The following is a 22,616-nucleotide window of genomic DNA, read 5'->3' on the forward strand; positions in this document are numbered from 1 at the left end:
TTTGATTCCCACGCCCACTGCCCTCCAAACACACACACACACACACGTGGATGCAGGCGCCTGTCCTTTGCCGCTGCCCCCCATCCCCGCTAGCGCAAGCGTTCTCTCTTCCTGGCAGGTACCAAAGGTCCCATCTGTGATCGTTTCCGTCTGTAACAGTCCGAGCAGGGGGCGGGGGCGGGACGGCGTGGACCAGAGAATCACAAATACTAAATAGTTGTTGAGGTACAAACCCTTTCAGCCGAGGCTGAGACTCCGAGTCAGCTAGTGGGACCCCGCCCTCCTGCCAGCTGGGTTTGAGAGCTGTGAGGTTTCTCTGGCCCCCAGGGAGGCAGTAGGAACGGCCCAGCGCGATCCACGCCGGGCGCAGGGAAGCTCGTGAAAGCCAAAGATGGGTCCCCCGCCCCAAATATCACCGGAGAAATCGGCCACCAGAAGGGTCCGAGCTGCAAAGGCCCAAACGCTCCTTCTCTGTCTCCCTTTTCGCTGCCGCTCGGTCTCAACTTCCCACTCAGATCCCCTCCGAGCCTCCAATCTGTCCTTGGGCAGGGTGTTTCCACCGACTATCTGTCGTGGTCCAATGCTTTGTGGTTATTTCAAGAAACCTACAACGACACGGTCCCGCCGCTTGCCGGCTTCACAGCTGGGATTCTGCCGGGCAGGCAGGTGCTTCCCTTAGACTAACGGGTCGGCTTCCCCGTGGTCCACCTCTGTCTTCCGCCAGGACTCTGGCCCCTGTTCTAGAAGGAGGCGGCCGGTGGGAAAAGAGGCATGTTGCTGAAACTCCAGAAAATGACCACTTATTTTTAGAGAAAGGTCGTGTCCGCTTCCCAGCCTCACCTAGTCTGGCCAGTGGCCAGGGCCCGCCTCCCTGCCTTCCCCGCCGCCGACCCAGCGAAGGGAGAGATGCCAGCGCAGTGGAGTCATGCCGCTGGCTTGGGCATCATTGGCTCATGCCTGGGACACGCAGCGGCCAGCGCGCACCTCTGGCGGCGAGCCCGGGCAGCTCCGAGCCTGATATGGACAGCGAGGGCGGGCGATGTGCGCCGGGCGTTTGCGGGCCGGAGACGCGCGGCTGCCGGCTCCTCCCCGGGCTTGCATCACTGCCCCCTCGCCCCGCCCCGGCCCCTCCTCCACACCCCTCCACCCCGCCCCACTCTGTTTGGCCGGTTCTCCCGGGAGCTATTAATAGCATTACGTCAGCCTGGGACTGGTAACCCGGAGTAAACGAGCGCTATAAAAGGGGTGATGCAACGAGCTCTGAGCCACAGTCGCACTCGGCGAGGCGCACACTGCACTGAGCGCAGCCAGCAGCCCGCGCCGTCCCGGAGCCGTGCCGCCAGCTCGTGCGCCTCCTGTAAGCCCGCAGCGCTCCCCTGCCGACCCGACCCTGCCCGCCGTGCGGACCCCCGCCGCCGCGAGCGGAGCCTGGAGGTGAGCGGTGGACTCCCAGGGAGGGAGCGCGGCGGGGTCGCTCGCTTTCATTCCCCATTGCGCCCGTCTTGGAGCCGATCCTGGACCCCTGAGCAGACCCCACCACTTTCGTGCCCCGGCCTCAGTCCTGAGAATATCTCGGGTTACACTTTTCCCGGCCACCGCTGCTTCCCGGCGCGTCAGAAAGTTTGCCGCAAAGTGAAGGAACTTTCTCTTTTGACTCTGAGCGCGCGGTTCCTGACTCTGGCGGAGGAGGTCGGGCGTCCGTTCAGCCACGGCCCTCCGAACCCCCGGCGCTCGGCGGAACGGGGGGCAGCCAGGGTGTCCCAGGGTGTCCCAGGTCGTGGGCCCACCAGCCCACCGACCCGTACCGGCCTTCACTCCGGGTCCCGTCACCGCCACGCCAAAGCCCATCTCCCCCAAGCTGGACAGAGGGGCACGGCGGCCCGGGGTTCCTGAAAACGCGGCCGCAGGCGTCGAGCGGAATGAATGGGGAAGGGGCGGGCGAGCCCGGGTCTTGGGCACAGCCGCTGGAGGTCGCTCTGCGCACCTCGGAGACCTCGCCCGCCTCGCCCCGCCGGACCGCGTCCCGCGTCCCGCGCCGCGAGCAAAAGTTCGCTGGGAGACCTCGGGAGGCAGCAAGCTGTCCTTGCCGAAGGCGGAGTGGGCTGCACGGGGCTGCAGTTGGGCTCCGGGGCCCAAGACTTTGTGTCCCAGCCTCGCATTCCCGTTTTTCTCATCGTCGCGACTCTGGCTTTTCCTTCGGAGATTTCGTGGTGGGGAGTTGAAGCCGAGTGTAGATTGTTGAGTGGCTTTGCGGGCCTGTGCCGGGTGTCAGGGAACTTGAAGCCTCACTGTTCCCAGCTGGGGGGAAAAAAAAGGACCGGCGAGAGAACTTGAACGGGGCGGGATCGCTCAATTATCACTGTTTGAGACTTTGGTGTAAAGGGGATTTCTCTGCTCACCTTCCCTGTCCTCCCTCCCTCTCATTTCCATCTCCTATTTACTTCCTTCCCTCTAATCAGTTTCTTTTCATTCCTTCGTTATAGATCACATTTGCTTTCTTACAAAGGAGCTGATAAGTCCTTGATGGAGCCAGGAAACACAAGTGGGAGCTGTTCTTAGGGGAGCACCACGGGTGTGGGTGACAGTCACACCTTTTGTGGGGGCATCTGTATCCCTAACAGAAAATAAAGAGATGTGGGTATTACTGCCTGCTTGCTTCGCATCTGGCACCTATTGAAGAAGGATGCTCCCACACAGGAGCACTTGCTCTGAGAGGCAGCATCCTGGGGCAGCAGCAGGTGCCCTGGGGGCTATGGTGGTTAGTGTCCTGAGGGAGTCAGACAGCCAAGGGGACAGCGGCTAGTGGGGAGAGTGAGACACAGCACCTGGGGACTGCTCTGGGGCCCTTCCCATCCTCACCTCACCCTACTTCCCTCCTCGCCCTCTCACTATGTGCTAGTCCCTTTCTCCACATGGGCTCCTTCTTTTACAACCTCTTTCCGGCACAGTTCTGCCATAGGTACCAGGTACTAGGATTGCAGACCCCGACAAATGACTTTGGTTTCCATTGCCTTGCCCTATTGGTTGACCCTTCCAGGGGACAGATCCCCATGGGCAGGGGGAGCTGAGTGAGCAGTGGGTGGGCTGTGCAGCAGCTTGACCTGGGCAGGGCCACTTGCCAGCTATAGGACCTTGGGCCATTCATTTTTACTTCCTGGATCTTAGTTTCATCAATTACAAAATGTGATCTGACCTGGAGGACTCTTAATAATTGAGTCTTCCATGGCTTCTCGCTAGATAGGACTCATTCCTTCCTTTTGAAAAATTTGGGGGGACTGGTATGAGGGTTAGGAGGTTAAGCCTCTGTCTGCAACACTGACAGCCAGCTGTGTCAAGTCCCAGCTGCTCTTCTTCCAATCCAGTTCCCTGCTAATATGCCTGGGAGAGCAGGGAAAGATAGCTTGCACAAGTGTTTGGGCCCTCTGCACCTATGTGGGAGTCCTGGAAGAAGCTCCAGGTTCCTGACTTTGGCCGAGCTCAACACCTCATCGTGATCACTTTGGGAGTGAACCTGGGATAGAAGATTCTTTATCTCTCCTCTCTAACTTTGCTTTTCAAAAAACCACAAAAATCTGTCCATGCATGGAACAGAGTCAGTGCTTCAAGTGTGACTGCCAGGGAGGAGGAAGGACACAGACAGGACACTACAGAAACTTCTCAAGGGAGAAAAGTTTTTAGAGAAACTTCTCTGGTGTGTATGAGAACTACTTCTCTCTCAACTGCTGCTGTCTACAAAGAGCTGGAATTTACCAGGTGTGCTAGGAACCCAGGGCTTAATCAAAATGCAGAAGACTCTGAGACTGACCTGTTTTGAGGTTCCAGTACATTCCTGACAAATATAGCTAAATTGAGTTGACAAGAGCATGAATTTTCATTGAAAGGAAGAAAAGGGGAGGCACAGTAATGAGTGAGGGTTGCTCAGTGTGTATGTGTCAGTCACTGGCAGCCCTGAGAGGGAGGTAGGGCAGGCCACCTTCACTTATTTTACAGAGGAGACTGAGCCTAGAAGTCCCCTGTGGCCTGATGGTGGCCGCTCGGCTTGTGAGTGGCACTGACAGCCTGAGCCCCTAACCTCAAAGCCCAGGCTTACACCACAGACTTCAGGCAGGCTGGGGTGAGGCTCTGGCTCTGATGAGCTGGTGAGAGACCAGTGTGGACTTCCTGGTGCCATCAGTTAATGGGCAGTGCTTGGTAGAAGGACCTGAAGTTGAAAGTGAAAATTCAAAGCAGTAATAGCCATTGAGAAAGAAAATCTGGGAATTGAATTTCCAGTTAAAGGAATGGTGAAACTGCCAATGAGATGACATGATTTCTGATTGGAAATAATGAAGCAAAAAGCAAAAGTAAAAGCTTTGTAAGTAGGTCTGGGCAATGTTACAATCCACACAGAAAGTCATGCCATATAACCTAACCCCCCTGTCCCAGCTGTTTTGTCTTCAATGAATAGAATGTTGGAGTGTCTCAATTGCTGAACAATTCAAGATTCCTCCAAACTTTCCTTGTGGGAAATGTTAACATTTAGGCTGAACCATCCCATCAGAGACTAAAGGACAGCAGTAACTACTGTTCTATGTGCGGAGAAAGCCAAAACCTCTACACATACAACTGTTCTATTTTTGGGAAAAAAAAGCTTTTAATGTTTTCACAGCCTCTTTTTGCCCCAAGTTGCCCCACCCAATGGTTTTCATAAAGGAAAAACATTCTGTACCATAGACATTCTATAGTTTATTTCATCCAGGACTGCTGACTTTAACAGGGGGCAGGCAGACCTCAAGCCCAGAGAGCTAATGAAAAGACACTGTTGGGGGCAAAATGGAACTACACTGCAGTGAATTTCAAATCCCTGCACAAGGGGAGCCATGCAGTCCCCCCAAAACCACTCCAGTGAAACCTCTCAATTCTATTCCAGACCCTCACCCCAGCCTGCCTGAAGTCTGTGGTGTAAGCCTGGGCTTTGAGGTTAGGGGCTCAGGCCTGTCAGTGCCACTCACAAGCCGAGTGGCCACCATCAGGCCACAGGGGACTTCTAGGCTCAGTCTCCTCCTCTGTAAACTCCTATTGGGTTTCTAATAAAGTCAGAAGGGAGGAAAAACGCAGATATACCAGAGGCCCTGAAACTCCTGGCTGGAGAAGGCAAGTTCTTCACAATCCATGCCTGACAATAGTGTCTTCATAGCATCCTAAGATTATGGGATGAAGTAGAGAGAACTTCAGTTCTGACTCATGACACATGGCCTTGGGAAGGAAAGGACATAAAGGATATTTCAAATACAGAAAACTTTTAAAAGGATTAAAAGGTAAACTTATTTTGGTGCAAAAAAAAAAAGAAATCATATATATGAAGGGGGTCATCGAAAAAAGTTTATGGGAGAAAGCATATTACTAAAAAATGTGTATGGAGTTCACGTTTTTTTTTTTTTAGCACCAAAACAAACTTTATCTTTTAATTTGATTTTTTGCATAAACTTTTATTTGAAAGGCAAGAGGACAGGCATAAGCAGACAGATCTGTCATGTCCTGGTTCACTTCCCAAGTGTTTACAACCAGTTTGGGGCTGGGCCAAGCTTAAACCAGGAGCCTAGACCTGGACGCAGGAGCTTAACCACTATGCCAAAGGCCTGCCTCCATGTTCCCACAGTTTCTTATGTCCCTGGGTTTCCTCCACTAGTCAGAGGCAGCATTCCATGGTCTGGAATTCCAATCTCCAAGGGGAAGCAGTGATCAGAGAATCCAAGAATGTTTAAAGATCAAAGGGGGTGACTAGCCACGCTCCCATGTGGACCCTCTGCAAGGCCTAAGTCAGAGAGCCAGCTCTGGCTGTAAAGGGCCCTGGGAGACTGCATCTCATGACACAACTCCCAGCTGTGCAAAATGTTTTCTGACACACGTTCATGTATTATAGTATCAACTCCTTGAACAAGTTTTGTGGGGAAATAGAGCAGGTGTAAAAGCCCCTTGCATGTGGCCAGCAGGGCTCATGCCTTGTGAATCTTGTAATAGTCTCCTATCCTGTTCCCCATGCCTTCCCCTGCCCAAATTCTCCAGGTTTTGTCTGCTTTCGTCATGTGCAAATGAAAAGGTGTGAGTTCTGAGCCAAATTCCAAATCCTGACACTTTGAGGCAGACTGCTTACTTTGTCTACCTCTGTTAACTCATGTTTAAAATAGGGCTAGGACCTCACTAGGGTTCTTATGAGGATTAAGTGAGATAATGTATGTAAGTTTCTGGTATGAAGGAGGCATTCCTTACATGTTAGAGATTTGCTGGAGGGCTTCCTGTCTGGCCTGGACTTGGTTGATGACCACAGATCCCTGACTGAGAGCAACATGCAGGTGACTGCTGGCCTGGGACAGTGCCCAAACTGCATGGTTGAGCAGAAGAGTTGTAGCTGGAGGGAGGTCACAGCAGTAACAGACTTAAAGGGGTTGTTTTCAGAACCAGGGAGCTGTTGCTACTTCCATCATTTTCCTGTCTTTACTGGTTCCCTGAACTATGGAGTGATAAAGGGAGACAGGACTTCAGAGCCACATGATTTGATTTTCCATCATCCTTTCATTCACTTGGGTGGGCAAGTTTAGTGACCAGGTGCTGAGCCAGGCTCTGGGATCAAGGGATAGCAGAGGAAGAAACAGAACTGGATTGAATTGACCCAAGTCACCTGTTTTTGAATGCCCAGGCCAGTCCCAGACCCTACTCTATCCCAGCCCTAGCCTGTCTCTACATCACAGGGTTCAATACCCCCTCTCAAGTTCTCATCTTAGCTCCACAATCTTCCTTATTCTGAAGCCTTTTGCTCCACCATCCTTAACCTTAAGAGGGGCTTCTTGTCTCCTGACCAGCTGGATCTCCTGCCAAAGGACTGGAGTACACAAATACTGTGGCTGCAGTTTCCCTGGGGAGAAGCTTCAGCCATGCACTTGCTAAATTCCAGGCCTCCCTCACTTGCTTTTACTTTCACTTGCTGATATAGTCAATTTGACTTCAGGTTTCCTCCAGGTTTCTTTTTGAAACTGCTTTTTTAAAAAATGCCCTCCATCTTCCAAAGCTGATGCATATATCTATATTATCTGAAATGTCAACCCTTTAAACTTAGGTATCACTGTGCTAGGTTTTGTAAGATTTTCTTTGACTCAAGAAAAGGACAGCATGAAACCAGGCTAAGAAATCTGAAGGCTGATTGGACTTTTCCTCTGGGGCTGGGGCTGTGCTGGTGGAGGATTATGGTGGTGACTGGGTGGGGGAGAATGGGGAAAGACTGGATCCAGAGCCCCTGAAGCACAGTGGGTTTCCATGTGTCTTTCAGCAAAATGATGCTTCAACACCCAGGCCAGGTTTCTGCTTCGGAAGTCAGTGCCTCAGCCATCGTTCCCTGTCTGTCCCCTCCTGGGTCGCTGGTATTTGAGGACTTTGCTAACCTGACGCCATTTGTCAAGGAAGAACTGAGGTTTGCCATCCAGAACAAGCACCTGTGCCACCGAATGTCTTCTGCACTGGAGTCAGTCACTGTCAGTGACAGACCTTTGGAAATGTCTGTCACAAAAGTTGAGGTGAGTTCTCCCACAGGTGTTCAGTCTTTGCAGCACACCTCTGTCACACATCTGCCATGATGAGCCAGGTAGTCTAAGCAGGGAGCTGCAGTTTGGAATCCAAGAAACCAAAGAGCAGGCGTTAGGATGCTTACCTTCTGCCTGGGCTGGCCTTCTGCTGGCTGCAGACAATGCACAGTGCAGGTATATACACAGTGAGGGACAGGTGCGAGCAGAATATACAGAAGGAAAGAAAGACAGGAAGAGTGGCTGGGGGTGGGGTTGTTGTTCAATTAGTAAGTCAGGGCAGGCTTCCCTGAGAGTGACCTTTGAGCAGAGACATGAAGGAGAGGAAGGGAGTCATGTGGGCACCAAGGTGAGAAGACAGTGATGTGTGTGAGGTGGAGTGAACAAGGGGCAGATCATGTTGGATCTTAGGCTACAGAAGTGGGAGCGTGCTCTCAGTGAAGTGAGAGACCCTGGGGGATTTCTGAGCAGAGGAGCTACACAGTCTAACTTGTATGTTCAAACAATCACAGTGGCTGTCATGTTGAGAAGGGCAGGGGGGCAAGGGTACTGCAGCAGGTAGTAGAGCCCTGTGTACAGAAATGAGACGGTAACAGACATCCCTGTCAGTGAAGCAGGGTGTAGTTCAGGATGAGAGCAGTGCAGGTGCAGAGAAGTGGTTGGTTTCTAGATGTGACTTAAAGGGAAAGCTGATTAACAGGGATAGACTGCTGACCTAGTGACCATGAACTGGTGACTCCTGGGGTCTCCCTGGGCACACTGGGAGTGGCTACTCTCTGTCTCCATTTCCTCATCAGCAAGATGAAGGAGATGAACTCTCTGGTCTTTAGAAAGCCCCATGTGGAGCAATCCGACTCTGAGATCTGCTTCATTTTCAAGTACTTCCTCTTATGAGCCAACCTGAATTCTCCCCCTGCCTATCTTAGATATTTGGGCTGCACAGGAAAGACTGAAGTTGCTGAGGTCTTTCTATGATTGTGAAGCCAATCATAGTAACAATAGCTCACACAACACTTAATATAAGTTTAGTTTGTGCAGAGTAGTTCACATGTGAGCTCATTTCATCCCATAACAATCTACCAGGTAGGTGATGTTACAGATGAGGAGGCTGAGGCTCAGAGGAGGACAGGAACTTGCTCAGGGACTCACAGCTAATTAGGGATGATACCGGGATTCAGTCTGTTCTCAAATCTAAATATGTGCTTGTGTGGTTCTGGGGTCCAAGATGTGAAAGGTAGAGGTCACCCTCACTATATTTCCCTCTTGGTCTTTGTTTCTTTTTCTTCAAGATTTATTTGAAAGCTGAAGTTACAAACATTCATACACATCTTCCATCTGCTAGTTTTCTTCCTAAATGGCCACGCACAGACAAAGCCAGGATCTGAGAGATTTTCCATTGAGAACCAAAGCCAAAGTAGGATGGGGTCTTGGTCTCCAAAGGTCTGTAGAGCTGGCCCAGGGAGAGACCTAGGGAAAGGGGATGATATTTCTTTGCTGACTCAGTAAGAAGCAGACAGGTTCCTTCACTGAAAGATTCCCGAAGGCTGCCCAAGTCACCTGCCCTGATTCTGTGTCTTTGTTTTCCTAGTTCAACACAGGTGACTCCCAAGCCACTATCTGATTCAAGTCCCTTTGGCTGGAAAGGGACTCCAATTCCTCTTTCCCAGGAGCTCTCTGGGCTGCTCTAGCATTCAGGGAGGTGGTACCGTGAGGCTCCAGGGAAAGACAGATGAATGAGTGGCCTGGGGTCTTGAAAAGATGAGCCTGGAGGAGAGAGAGGGAGCTGGGTGATGATCCTAAGGCCAATGCCTACTTCTAGGGGTGAAGATGAATTTATGAAACAAAATCTGATTCCTGCTACAAATTATTACAATTCCTATTAATGGTTATCGATTTAAATATCAAAGTCTTACTTGAAAATCTAAACATGTTTTTAAAGGAAGTTACATTTTAATTTGCTCACGGTATCCCTTGGTTGTCTGTGGGAGTTAGGCTTCAGGATTCTCTGCAGATACCAAGATGCAGATGTTTAAAGCCCTCTTATAAAACGGCCTAGTGTTTGTGCAGAACCTACATGCATCTTCCTGTATGCTTTAATTAGCTCGAGATTACTTCTGAGAGCTAAGACAATGTCAATTTGCTGGAACTAGCTGTTACACTTTATGGTGTAGCATATAATGACAAGGCAGGGGAGTATCCATCTTTAGGACAAATGCTATTCAAATGTATTTTTAATCTGCAGTAGCTTGAATCCATGGTTGGGGAACATATTGCCAACATAAATGGTACTGGTTTGTATTATGTATTCTGAAGTATGTGTGTGGGAAAGGAGTTTCATGTAAAAGTCTGGGTAGTATTGGGACTGCCTCAGTTTGCCAGTTTATGCTCAATGTGTCTGGGATGGGTAGCATCATTAAACATGCAACTTTTGGGTTTTATAGGTAGCTCCTGAAGAAGATGAAAGGAAGAAGAGGCGACGAGAAAGAAACAAGATTGCAGCTGCCAAGTGCCGCAACAAGAAAAAAGAGAAGACAGAATGCTTACAGAAGGTAAGTGCCTTCCAGCCATCCCACCTCTGGCTTAGACCTATACCCTGCCAGCCTCATATCACCATCAGAAGGGGAGTTAAAAAGCGGTTACCCAGTCAAATTTCTAAGAAGGGTTTTGTCTTGATTGTAAACATTCCAGTAGCAGCACGAGGAGGTAGCAAAGCTGTTAGCACACTAAGTGTGACTGGCTAGAGAAAGAGCAGGTGTGTGTACTCACAACCACAGGCTCTGGGATGAACTGATTCCCAGCAGCCTTAGTTGGTCCATACACATCCCCGGCTCCGCAGCTGAGAATATGCAGGCCAGTTAAGGAAGCTTCACTTGCTTGATTTCCCAAAAAAAGGAAGCTGCCAGCTCTCATTTGGCTCACTATGAAAAACCTTTAATTAATCTCTTCAAACAAGTTGTTTCCATAAGCATTGCTTACATGGTCTTTGCTTTCCTGTCTAGTTCATGAGTCGGTAGCCCTTCAAACCCTGGATCACCCAGCAAACTGAGCTCTTGGCTGCATTCAGCTGTGCCCCCGCCCCCGCCACCACAAACACCAGAGGGAACATCATTGGTGGGTGGGCAGGGCAGCTTCCACTGCCTAAAGTGTGGACAGGCCAGGGAAGTCTCCTCCCAGGGACCCTAGGTCCCAAGGAGTTCTGTTAATTGCTTTAGGAAAGCAGTGGAAATGAGCAGAGTTGGGGTGCAGCCTTGTCCATTTGTTTCTGGGGAAATGAGCTTGACATCAGTGACGACAGTGACTCTTGGAAGACTAAGCACCCCAGCTCTAGGTTCCCCCAGCACCTCTGAGTGCTGGGTCCTGCAAAGGAGATCTCTAAACTACTGGTTCTACAGCAGCTTCAGTCCTAGAGGAATCAGAACTGCCTGCTGTGACATCTCCAGGCTCTTCCTAAAGAAGCCCCTCCCCAACCCCTCAAATGCAAAGGTTTCCCCCAGGGTCTGGATTATCCTAGGCTTAACACTGGCCTCACATGTTTGTGGAGACAATGTTATCGCAGCAAGTGGTGGCATTCTCTCTGTGTAGGTCTATCCTACCTTGATAAGCCCGGGTGTCCCCAGTGTCCCCTGCTGCACCTGGGCCCTGTACTTCCTTCCTTATGCCTTCATTGCTTGTGCTCTAGGAGTCGGAGAAGCTGGAGAGTGTGAATGCTGAACTGAAGGCCCAGATTGAGGAGCTCAAGAATGAGAAGCAGCACTTGATCTACATGCTCAACCTCCACCGACCCACGTGCATCGTCCGAGCTCAGAATGGGCGGACTCCAGAAGATGAGAGAAACCTCTTTATCCAACAGATAAAAGAAGGAACATTGCAGAGCTAAGCAGCCGCGGCATGGGGCAACTGGGGAGTCCTCACTGAATCCTCCCTTTACACCAAAAACCCTGACGCCATTGGAGAGCTGACTTCCTGTGCACCTCTAAGATCCCAGCAGCAGAGAACCACCATGGTGCGAAGGGCCCTTGGAGACACACTGGGCCTTCCCATTGTGCCCCAGAGTGAACTTTGGACCAGGGCAAGCACATCTTTTGCCTCAGCTCCAGGATTTAGGCCTTTACTTACTGGCCGTCTTTAGATGTTCCGGATGGTCCCTGGCTAGGCTCCTGCCTACCTTTCATCTGGATTCTATGAACACCAGGATGCCCACCCCTGGGATTCATGCAGAAGTGTCTGTACCTTGGAGTGGATGAGGGGATGCGATCTCCGCAGCAGGGGCTGCTGTCCCTTATAGGAGTGGAGTGAAAATGGCATCATTTAGTGAACTTGTACTATGGCCAGGGCTGTGCTTCCTAGCAAACATGCTGTTTTGTCCAGGAATGATCATGCACGAGGCATTTGTTTCAGAACTAGGCTTTGTGCTCTTCTCATGTTTGCCATACCACCTGTGTGACTTGCACATGCTTCTCCTCAGGTCTGTCGCCACTAGCAGTGTCTAACAATGTATGCCAGTGGCCGTGAGAGCATGTGGGGCCCTGGAAGGCATAGTCCTCCTGCTGGCCGGCAGGCTAGCTTTGTGCTAACCAAAGAGACCTCCTTTCCTTTGGCACTGGGGCACGACAGCAGGGCCCCTGTTGCAGGAGCAAATTGAGGAGTCCAGCTTCCAAAAGGTGAGGCTTCTCTGCCAAGTGATATAGGTCAGGAGTTAGTTCTAGGCCAGAAAAGCCCAGGAATATTCCATTTTCCTTTCTCTGGTCAACAGGCACAGTGAGTGAAGGACTGTTTGAAGCCAGGTGATGTCTAGGCTTTCTCATTATTAGATGTTAATGGCATTGTTTTTGTCATGTAGCTGTTTCCAGAAATAAACCCAGAGTATTTGCCACTGTGAAAAGTCACTCATGCTGGCCACATGGACTCTGGTTACTGTCTGTTGAAATTCTGATGCTTCCATGAAATTCTCAGAGTGTTTAATTCTACTCAGTAGTACCATTACAGTTTTCCGTAAGAGAAACTATTACTTATTTATCTTAGTCTTCCTGACCTGTCAATATAATAAATATTGGAACCAAGACATGGTGAATGTTAAGTGTTGTGCTGGTTTCTGTTCTTTTAAATCTGTGGGTGAGTAACTGGATCTGCTCCTTCTCTGCCCTCCTCCCTCCTTGATGGGGAGTGACTGGCATTAAATGGTCTCTGGGCTGTCAACCTTTGTTTTGTGGACTATTACCAGATAGGACAAGGACAGCTGGCCATTAGTCCCATTCCTCATTTTCTTCCAGACAATCCCTGCCGCACAGAACCAAATATAAATCCCTCAGAGCAACTGTTTGGCGGTGTTAAGATGGAACTCTGATCCAAAGTCTGAATTGTATACCTCAACTGTCCATCTCTCTGAATGTACAGATGCCCAACATATACCTGGTATTAACCTGAGCCTTTAATGCCTTCACTTCTGCCCCAGAACTACTCAGAGAAGGATGCATTTTATTGTGGAAATGTGTCTTGCTACTGCAAATATATATTCCAAATATCAGCAAAGAATGGGAAAATAGTTGGGGAGGCAGGAAGAATCATTTTAGCATAAATGTGAAGATTCCATTAGGTCTGGAAAAAACATGGCTTCCTTGCTCCTTGCCTGTGCACATATGTTATGTTACACCTTCAGGCTAAAAATAAAAATTGACTACTCTGCTATAAATGTAAATCTTTAAAGAAACAGCAGCTGCATCAAATGTTAGATTCATCCATATAAATGGTGGACACTGCTTCTTTGAACGCATGTAAGAGGATGGTTCCTTTAAACCATCACCTGTGATACAGGCAGCCTGATTTCGCTGCTTTAATTGCACATCACAGGTGGGTTTCTAATCTGTGAAGAGCCATCTGGTGTTGGTATCACATTTCTTTGAGGAGATAATCTGTTTCTCATCTTCAGTAGAAGGGTGACAGATCCCTTGGGTTTACCTTCTGAATATGGGTAAAGGTGCTCCCCAACAATGCTATGAAACTCAAGACAATTTATAAAGTGCCATGAGAACATATCAGAGGAAGGAAAGGAGCTGGCCATGCATGGAGAGGGGGCCCGAAAGATGCACTGTATATAGTTAGTAGAACTGCAAGGTCATTAAACAAATTCATTAAGAAGTTCTGTTTTCTGTGCCCAAAGTCTATGTTTTGATACTTTAATAAAGAAAAAAAAACAAATATGCATTTACCAGTAAGTTGTTTAGCTCATCCTTTTTCATATTTAGAAAAGAGGAGCAGAGATCATTGAGGTTTGAGAGAACAAACTCAGATGGGATTGCCAGTTTGACAAAGTCTGCCTTGAGCTGCCTTCTGCTCTGTGTGCTGACATCACACTTGGAGGGCATCACACTTGGAGGGCACTCTTCCCCACCTCCCGCCTTCCTCCTGTCCTCTTGCCGTACCCTGAGATCTAGTAGATACTTGTTCCAGACTAAAGAGTTAGGATGCTGGTTCTAGGCAGGGATTCTGGAATTAAATCCTTTCACTTTCAAGAATTAAAATGCCACGTATTTCCCATCTGTATTCTTAATTTCTCCCCATGGACACTGAGCCAAGCCAGTAGAAAGGCTTGCCCACTCTTCCTGATTCCCTATCCTCTGGGACTCAGGTATAGATCTGCCATTAAGCATTTTCCTGTACCCAGAGTGCTTGGTTCCAAATTTTCCAGATCTCATACCATAAATCGCTCTCAGAAGGAGTAAACCACTGAGGACTAATGTGAATAGCAGCTGCCATTTACTGAGCAGGACGGCATGCTAAACTCTTCCTGTGCATTATTCCATTTAATCCTCATCACCATCATTGTCCCCGTTTACAGAAAGGGCAGTGGAACGCCCAGCCACTTGCTGAAGGTCATACAGTTAACCTTTTGAAAGCTGAAGCCTGCGTCTTTAAGCATAATGCTTCTGAACACGAATATGTATTTGTTATGTGTGTGTTTGTGATGAAACTATAAAATTTCACACTGTAGCCACTTTAATATGTACCACTGAGTGACATTAAGCATATAATACTAAATAACCACCACCATGTTATTCCAGACCATTTCAATATCTCATAGGAAATCTTGGGCCCAGTGAAGCAGTCACTCCTCAACCTCTTATTAGTCCTTGACAGCCAATAATAACTCATATAAATAGACTCACACCATATGTAGTCTTTCAGTATCTAGCTTCTTTGACTTTGCATAGTTTTAGCAAGGTTCACCCATCTGGTAGCTAGTGTCAGCACTTTGTTCCTTTTTATGGCTGAATACTACCCTATTGTCAGGATGCATTTTGTTCATCTGTGTGTTGATGAGCAGATACATTTTAGAGAGTAGCTTCCAACAATACTTCCCATCATAGTTCCTGGCACATCACAGAGAGGGAAAGTCAGGGACAGGGAGTCCTCAGAACTCCCCATTGACAGAGATCACTTGTTCTGTGGCTGGCTGTATAGGAATGGTGACAAGCAAGGAGACACAATGCCATGTGCTCCCCATAGGTATATACAACTACCAAACTACCCAGGCCTGGGAGGAGAGAAGTTAGTGCAGCAGGGTTTTGACAGGCTCCTGGAATGGGAAACTTACACATCTACTCATGCACCCTGCACCTGCACCTGGCATTTCACTGGGCAGGGGAGTGGAAAGATGAGGAGGAAAGAGAGAGAGGGACCTGCAGAGAATAATGGGGTTCCCTTGCATGAGCTGTTTTTAAAAGCTCAGTGATGGGGAGGTCCCTAGCATATTCTAATCCCCATGTCAACCCGGCCACTGTCAGAAGGAACTGTCCCATGTTCCTTATAACATTTTAAAATCTGGACATAGCTTCTTTATTTTACCTGAGCTTTTTGAAGATCCCTTTATACACATACATACATATACACAGTCTATTACAGAACTTCCCATAATGCACGAAATTGGTGTTTTTGAAGACAATGAAGCCAGCCCAATTTTAAAAGCATGGCCAGCCCAACCCTTCTTTGTGATGCAAAGTCCTGCAGGTTCAGAAGAAAAACTTAGTGTCAGCCAGAACTGGTTTCCAATAATGCCTCCAATTATAGTTTGAACAGGATCTGACTCCCTAGCCCATACAGACATTTAAACCTCAAAGTCATATGTTAATGGTTAATGGTTAATGGGCTGATGTTCAATGGTTGATAAATTAAAGGTGGATGCTTGATCTGATATGGTATCTGTATGGTAGGCACAATGACAAGTCTTTGGATCACTGGGAATTTGCCCTCAACAGCAGTTCCCAAGACAGGGTTAGTGTGTGGGCCTGGGTCCAATCCAGCTGTTCTCAGCTTCCTGCCTCACCAGGTGACCATCTCCTCCACACATGTGCTGCCCATCAGACACCACATCAATGGAGGTACCTGACCTTGCACTGTGGGTCTCCCAAACCATGAGTGGAAATAAACGTTTTCCTTCTAAGTTTGCTCCTCTTTGTTCTTTTAGTTGTAATAACAACCTAATACACTTCTATCACCTGTTAGTTCTGCAATCACAGGCAAACCACATAGCCTCAGACTCCTTCCCTATAAGACAAGGACAGTGACGATAGAACCAAACACAGAGGGGTCTTACAGCGCTATATGAAAAGCCTAGCACAGCAACCAGGAGAAGCAATCACTGATGTCCACACTGAAAGCCAAGGTTCTAAAGAAAGATATCCATCAGCAGCTTTCACTGAGAATTTAGGGAATGATGGGCTAAGTGCCAAGGCCACCAACTCCAGGTGATTCAATAAAATTAAAATCAAACTCAAATGGTTCAAATTTAGCCCATTATCCTACAGTCTTACTGTTTAACCTTTTAGATTTACAAGAGAAGGAGAAAGAGGTCTCACACTAAACATTCCTGTTTTGGAGGAAAAAAAAATCTATTTTGGCACTCACCAGAGTCCCTCACACAGTGGCCCTGTCCTCTCTGGGAGGAGCTGTGGGGGTGGGGGTGGGAATGAGAACAAAGGGGTATGTGACAGTGCCAGGTCACAAAGGGCAGTGGAGGATAAATATGGCTGAGCAGAAAGGGCTGCAGTTTGCAGACTCTCAGGGAGATAAAAATCAGAGGTGGAGGGGAAGAGGGTCAGTCCCGGAAGAAAACCTCTCTGGAGCCCATGCTGCATCTCTACCTCTTTGGAGAGATTCCGTTTGGGATCCAGGCACCTGACAGCCTCCCCTCATCAATCACCTGCACTCCCACCCCCCAGCTCCAGCCTCCTGGAGGCTCTGAGGTGCAGGGGAGCCTGTGGGTGCAGCAGGGTTGAGCCACCTGCTACGGTGCCACCCTCGAGATCCAAGAGCACCGCTGCTCCCTCATCTGCCAACGAGGCCAAGAAAGCCCCAGCCACGTGCCTCACCGGTGCTGCCGCCGTGACAAAAGATGACTGCGAGCAACGAGTCCTTGCTCCCATATTACACGGCCCAGAGCGGCTCTAGAGTGGGCATGTTCAATACCGTCATGGGGAAGCTGCAGCGACAACTGTACAAGGGAGAGTATGACATATTCAAGTATGCACCCATATTCGAGAGTGATTTTATCCAGATTACCAAGAGGGGAGAAGTCATCGACGTGCACAATCGCGTCCGCATGGTGACCGTGGGCATTGCGTGCACCAGCCCCCTCCTCCCACTGCCTGACGTCATGCTGCTGGCCCGGCCGGCCACTGGCTGTGAGGAATTTCCTGGACGTGGCCAAGCCACCAAGAGGAAAAAACGCAAGGGTTCCAAGACCTTGGAGCTCACCAGGCTCCTGCCCTTGAAGTTCGTTAGGATCTCTGTTCATGACCGTGAGAAGCAGCAGCTGCGCCTGAAATTTGCTACTGGCCGTTCTTGTTACCTACAGTTGTGTCCCCCTCTTGAAGCTCGGGACGACCTCTTTACTTATTGGGAAAAGCTGATTTACCTGCTGCGACCTCCCATGGACAGCAACAGTAGCACCTACGCCATTCCAGCCGAGGACATGATATGCATGCCTGTGTTTGAGGAAAATGACAGGACCAGCCTGGCAGCTGCAGAGTTCCAAGGAAAAGGGGATCAGGACCAGGTTAGCATTCGGAGCCTCCACATGGTCTCTGAAGTGTCTGGGACTTCCTCTGCTGCTTATGCTGGTGGGGAGGGACTCCAAAATGAGTCCTACAAACCTGCTATGGTGGTGGGGGTATCCACCCCCAAAACAAGATCTCCAAAGCTTGGCAAAGACTCAGTCACAGGGACCACAGAGGCAGCAGAAGCAGGGGCGGTAGCCGGGACACCAACAGGCACTATGAACGTGGCAGCCACCAAGTCTGCAGGCCCTGGGCAGGTGAACAGAGCCGTAGCAGGAGGTACAGGAGGAAACCAAGACAACATCAACATCACAGGCACAGCCAATATATCCCCCAAGAGCTTTCAGGTGGCCCTGGCAGGTGCTATCAGCCAGTCCTCAGAGTACATTTCCAGTACGTCCAGCAGCCTCTCCCCAGGAGGCAGTTCCAGTGTGACCACTGCAGCGGGGAACCCTACCAACAAGACTGCTGGGGAAACGACGAGTGATCCCGCAGAAGGTGAAACAGTCCTGGGTGACAGCCCTGAGGGTAGGCCCGCACGAGCCTCCCGCTCTGGGGCTGAAGCCCGCAAGCAAAGGAGAGAAAGACGGGGGAAGAGGGGGAAGGACAGAGTTCGCAGGAAGAGCTCCCGTCACCGCAGGGTGGGAGAAGGTCGTAACAAGAAGGCGGGGGACAAGATAGGCCGAAAAGCATCTCGCCACAGAGCCTCTAGAGATGACAAAAAGGAAAAAAGCCGAGGAAGCCCTGGCAGACGTAGCCCCTCACACAAAGGCATCAGCCACACACCCATCACGGAGTCCAGGACCTCGCACAAGTCCGGGAGGAGCCTATCCACCGCGAGCTCAGGCTCTGCGAGCAAGCGGCTCCACAGGATCAGCTCCTTCCTGAGGAACGTCAGAGCCAACCTCAGCACTAAAGGGCTGGCCTCGCCGCAGGGGCAAGATGTGGACATCACAGCCAAGACAGTGGAGAGGACCAACATGGAGGCCATCGTAGAGGCTGGAGAAAGTGGCCAAGGACTGGAAATTGTGGGCTCTGTGACATCTGAGATCATGGAGACAGTGACATTTGAAGCCCGTTAAGTTGAACCTAGATCCGGAAACTGCAGAGCAGGACCAGGCCTCAGGGGGCTACCCCAAGAGTGCCTATCCCAGCTTCCTTTCCTGCAGTTCAAATAAAGAATGATACAATCAGTGAGTAGCTTGCTGCCTTCTGCCAGAAAGCCCGCAGCCCATTCATGACCTCACAGTGGAGTCTGTGGTGTCAGTGGTGCTGACTTCTTAACCCTGATCTGGTTGGGGTGGGGGCTGGGACTCATTCCATGCTGGACAGAACTACTCTGACTGTGTATGCCCCGGCACTGGCTGCCCAGGCATGCAGCTGATGGTTCCAGAAACTCCTCCTCCATCACCCTACCCTTTGAGCCTTTTCTTTCCCTCTAAAGGTCGCTTCACAAACCAAGAACAGGACTGAATCTCCTCAGACTTTTAGAGGAGAAACAGTGGAACAGGAGCACACATCCATGTAGACTTTGTGATTCCTCTCCTGGATATTTCTCTCTCTCTCTCTCTCTCTCTCTCTCTCTCTCTCTCTCTCTCTCTCTCTCACACACACACACACACACACACACACACACGAAGAGCCAGCTAAGAGAAGGTTGTTAGCAAGTAAACAATGGAAAAACACAGGAAAGAGCCCAGATTAGATCCCATAGTGACAAGTGATTGGCAGCTCTACACATCAGCATAGATAACTTGTAGCAATTTAAAAAAAAATTCACAGAACAGGATGTAACTCTACTTACAGAGCAGTTCAAAAACAAGATCAAATACTATGCTGTATGCAGGTTGGATAAAACCATAAACAAAACTGAGAATTTTAGTGTTTTTCTGACAAGCAAAAAGAGAATGAGGTGGGCACAAGACTTGACTAGCCTGGGAATTGTTTAAGTGGGTACAGGGGTATTTGCTTATTGCCACTTTATACATTTTTACATCTTGGAAATTGACAGCCATGGCAGTAACAATGAAGTTGCTGTACTGGACCCATCTTCACTAAATTTCATTCCTTTATGTTTTCACTCTTATGCATGTACAAAAAATGGCTTACTATAAAAGTATTAAATGACATTTGAAAGAAGCCTTAGCTGGTGACTAGGAAAAGATGACACTGAGGACCAAGATGGTGACTTGCCCTGGTCATAAGCTGGGATCTCTGAAGAACAGCAAACCACCAGCCCTATCTGAGTTATGAGGAAGGTCAAGTGACCAAGTCTAAGGAGACTGGCTACTACAAGAACCCAAGACTTAGCAAAACTCTCCAAAGATGAGCATCAAATGGACTGGGTTGAGAGGGCGTGGTGGGGGCTGGGAGGACTCTTGTAAGCTGGTTTTTCAATTTCAGTGAGCTCTCACCCCTTAAGCAAGTCTTATCTGAAGAACATCCAGACCACCCCCAGCCTGTGTCTGGCTCCCAGGCTTCTATGCCCAGCCTCTGCAGTGGTCATACCACAGCTATAAACAGACCCCTGCTTGGAATTCCAGGCTTGGCTCCCCAGCAGGGACTCCTGCCTGCACTGCATCCCTCTGCAGTCCAGATCTTTCCCAGCTGCTAACTCATGAAAGCCAGGCTTAAGACAGCTCCTCCTCCACATCAAGCCTTCAAACAAATCCCTTAAACCTCCCATGAGGAAGATTACTGGAAAGTAGATACACGGTGGGCATGGCGTAGGGGCCCAAAACCTATCTTGGGCAAGGTCCCTTTTCCCAGGATGATCTGTTGCTGGAGTGAGTCAAGTTATTCTTAGGAATGGAGGGAGCATGCTAAAGATTAGATACAAATTGGCTCTGTGAGGAAACCAGCCTCAGAATCATTAACCCACAGCTCCAGAGGCATCTGGGTGGGGGTAGAGGCAGTGGAGGTCCAGGGAGACAAATTAATGGTTTACTTCTGACTAGCTTCTTCTAGCTTTTCCATCTATTCAAGATGGGAAAATTATAAAATGATCACATTCCTTTTATTTTATAATTTCCACAGGCAAATGTAGGTAAACACCAGTCGAAGATGAAAATGCAATCAAAAGATTTGCATAACATGGCTGTTTCAACATACATGCTGAAATGGCATCACCAGCAAAGGGTAGTCCAGGACACTGCTCAAGGTGGGAGGTGTGGGTGTGTCACAGTCCCTAATGACAGACACACTACAACCTGTTTTTGGAAAACAGGGTCTTGGGGTGAAGGAAGGTGTTGAGGGTCAGGCAGGGATTCTGAGACAAACTGGAAGTTTTGGAGGAAGACAGGTAAAAGAATGAGGCACAGGGGAGGGTGCAAGAGGTGCCAAGGGAAGGCTGGGGCAGAGCATGAGGTTCTGGAACAGAATGCCCTGCTGTGGTGGGTGACTGCTTTCATCTTGTTGGTGGAAAAGCAAAGGCAGAGGAGGGACATGCAGCTGGAGGAGCAGATAGCTACATTTCCAGGGCTCTGGGCACCATGTGAATGTCGTGACCTCTGAGTAAGATCTGAGATCTCTCCAGTCTCATACTGGAGAACTGAAGCAGGGGACTGTTGGGGTCTGTCAGAGACACAGGATCCTCTGCAACTGTACCAATCCACACCACAGATAGGGTCCCCAGAACCTAGGCTGAGACAAAGGGCAGCAGTTTCAGGAGAGGTGAAAGAGAGGAAAGATGGGGATCTCACAGCTGAGGTCTGGTACTCATGCAGAGGTGAAATGAACAGAAGTGGGAGCACCTTCTTCCTACTTGACTGTTGGTCTATAAATTGGATGGGAATAAGAGAGGCTCATGCGAAAGCAGAAGAAAGCTATAAACAACTTCTATTTGGCCACAGGGTAGAACACAGGCTAAGGCAGCCAAAAGGGCTGTGGGGCTTCAGCATGGGAGATCTGTGAGAGAAGACACCCCTTGAGTGTTTTCTTGTTCATCTGCCTGGGCCGCAGCTGGAAATTCTCCTACTGGACCCTTCTGCCTTGGGCATAGGAGTTGCCCAGCAGAGCCCCTTGTGGCCACATGTGTAACTGCAGGTGGCCCTTGAGAGAGCTCCTCCCTGGGATTGAAAAACAGTGGCCCTTTCTCTGTCACAACATAATGAGCCTAATGCTGATTCACAGGTAACCAGCCCAGTCTCTTAAAGGGCAGCCGCCTCTGTATCAAGTGGCAGCCAGAGGTATGAGCAGGTTAAGAGAATGTGCTGCCTTCCTAGCACTGGTCCCTTGGCAGTGGGGCTGCAGGCTGTGGAAGGGCCACAAGACAGGTCCCTACAGGGAACACTAGTCCAAGAGAACAATGCAAAAACAAGAACAAGGATAGGGGTGGATTTAGGCAGCATCAGGATCCTTCTGCAGTTGGGGAACCTACTGAGAAACGGCTTTCTCATCTACAATGACCAAATGAGAAAATCAGGGATCATGTAGGTGAACATGGGTGTACACACACACACACACCAGTAGCAGCAGGAACAGCAGTAGGAGATATGATGGTAGCTCCAGGCATCGTATGGGAGGAAGCTTAGTCGAAGGAAGATCTGAGCAGAGGCAGGCTGAGCACTCTTGGCAGAGGCAACAGCAAGATAAGGAAAAGGGCCAGGGAAATGTGGGTGTGTCCATAGACAACAGACACGTGTGTTAGCTCAGGGGATTGAAGGGGTGTGAGTATTGGGGAGGATGAGATGTGGTGGAAAAATAAGGCTAGAAGGCTAGAAAAGGCCACCTTGTAGAGGCGACAACCAGACTGCCGCGTCTCTCCCTTAAAACCTGTGATCCAGGCTAAGAGGGGTATCCACCTCATCGGGAGATGACAAACAAAGGAACCCCAGCCTCTCTCCCTCTGGCAGTTCAAGAAACCGGAGATGTGTTGCGCAGGCCTCTGCTGGGAATCTCTCCAGGTGTGTGTGGTACTGTTCCCACCCCCCTTAACTGGGGAGTCGGGAGGAGGGATAAGGCCAGCTGGCATTGGCTGTCTATAGCTAGCATTGCTGGGAGGCATCTTTTC

The 22,616-nt window shown here is 49.5% G+C and overlaps 2 protein-coding genes across 2 annotated transcripts; both read left to right on the forward strand.

Moving 5' to 3' along the window:
• The first annotated feature begins 1,366 nt into the window (after positions 1-1,366).
• Positions 1,367-12,624, forward strand: ATF3 (activating transcription factor 3). Its single transcript, XM_040985647.1, has 4 exons — positions 1,367-1,434; positions 7,304-7,547; positions 9,995-10,102; positions 11,233-12,624. The coding sequence occupies exons 2-4, from the start codon at positions 7,308-7,310 to the stop codon at positions 11,428-11,430; spliced, it is 546 nt and encodes a 181-aa protein (XP_040841581.1). The 5' UTR covers positions 1,367-1,434; positions 7,304-7,307; the 3' UTR covers positions 11,431-12,624.
• A 4,317-nt stretch (positions 12,625-16,941) lies between these two features.
• FAM71A (family with sequence similarity 71 member A) lies at positions 16,942-18,796 on the forward strand. The gene has a single exon (XM_040985796.1). It carries the CDS (start codon positions 16,942-16,944, stop codon positions 18,685-18,687), a length of 1,746 nt encoding a protein of 581 aa, XP_040841730.1. The 3' UTR covers positions 18,688-18,796.
• Positions 18,797-22,616: the final 3,820 nt, after the last annotated feature.

Source organism: Ochotona curzoniae, unplaced genomic scaffold, assembly GCF_017591425.1.
Source record: "Ochotona curzoniae isolate NIBS_2020 unplaced genomic scaffold, NIBS_Ocur_1.0 contig_430, whole genome shotgun sequence".
Lineage (NCBI taxonomy): Eukaryota > Metazoa > Chordata > Mammalia > Lagomorpha > Ochotonidae > Ochotona > Ochotona curzoniae.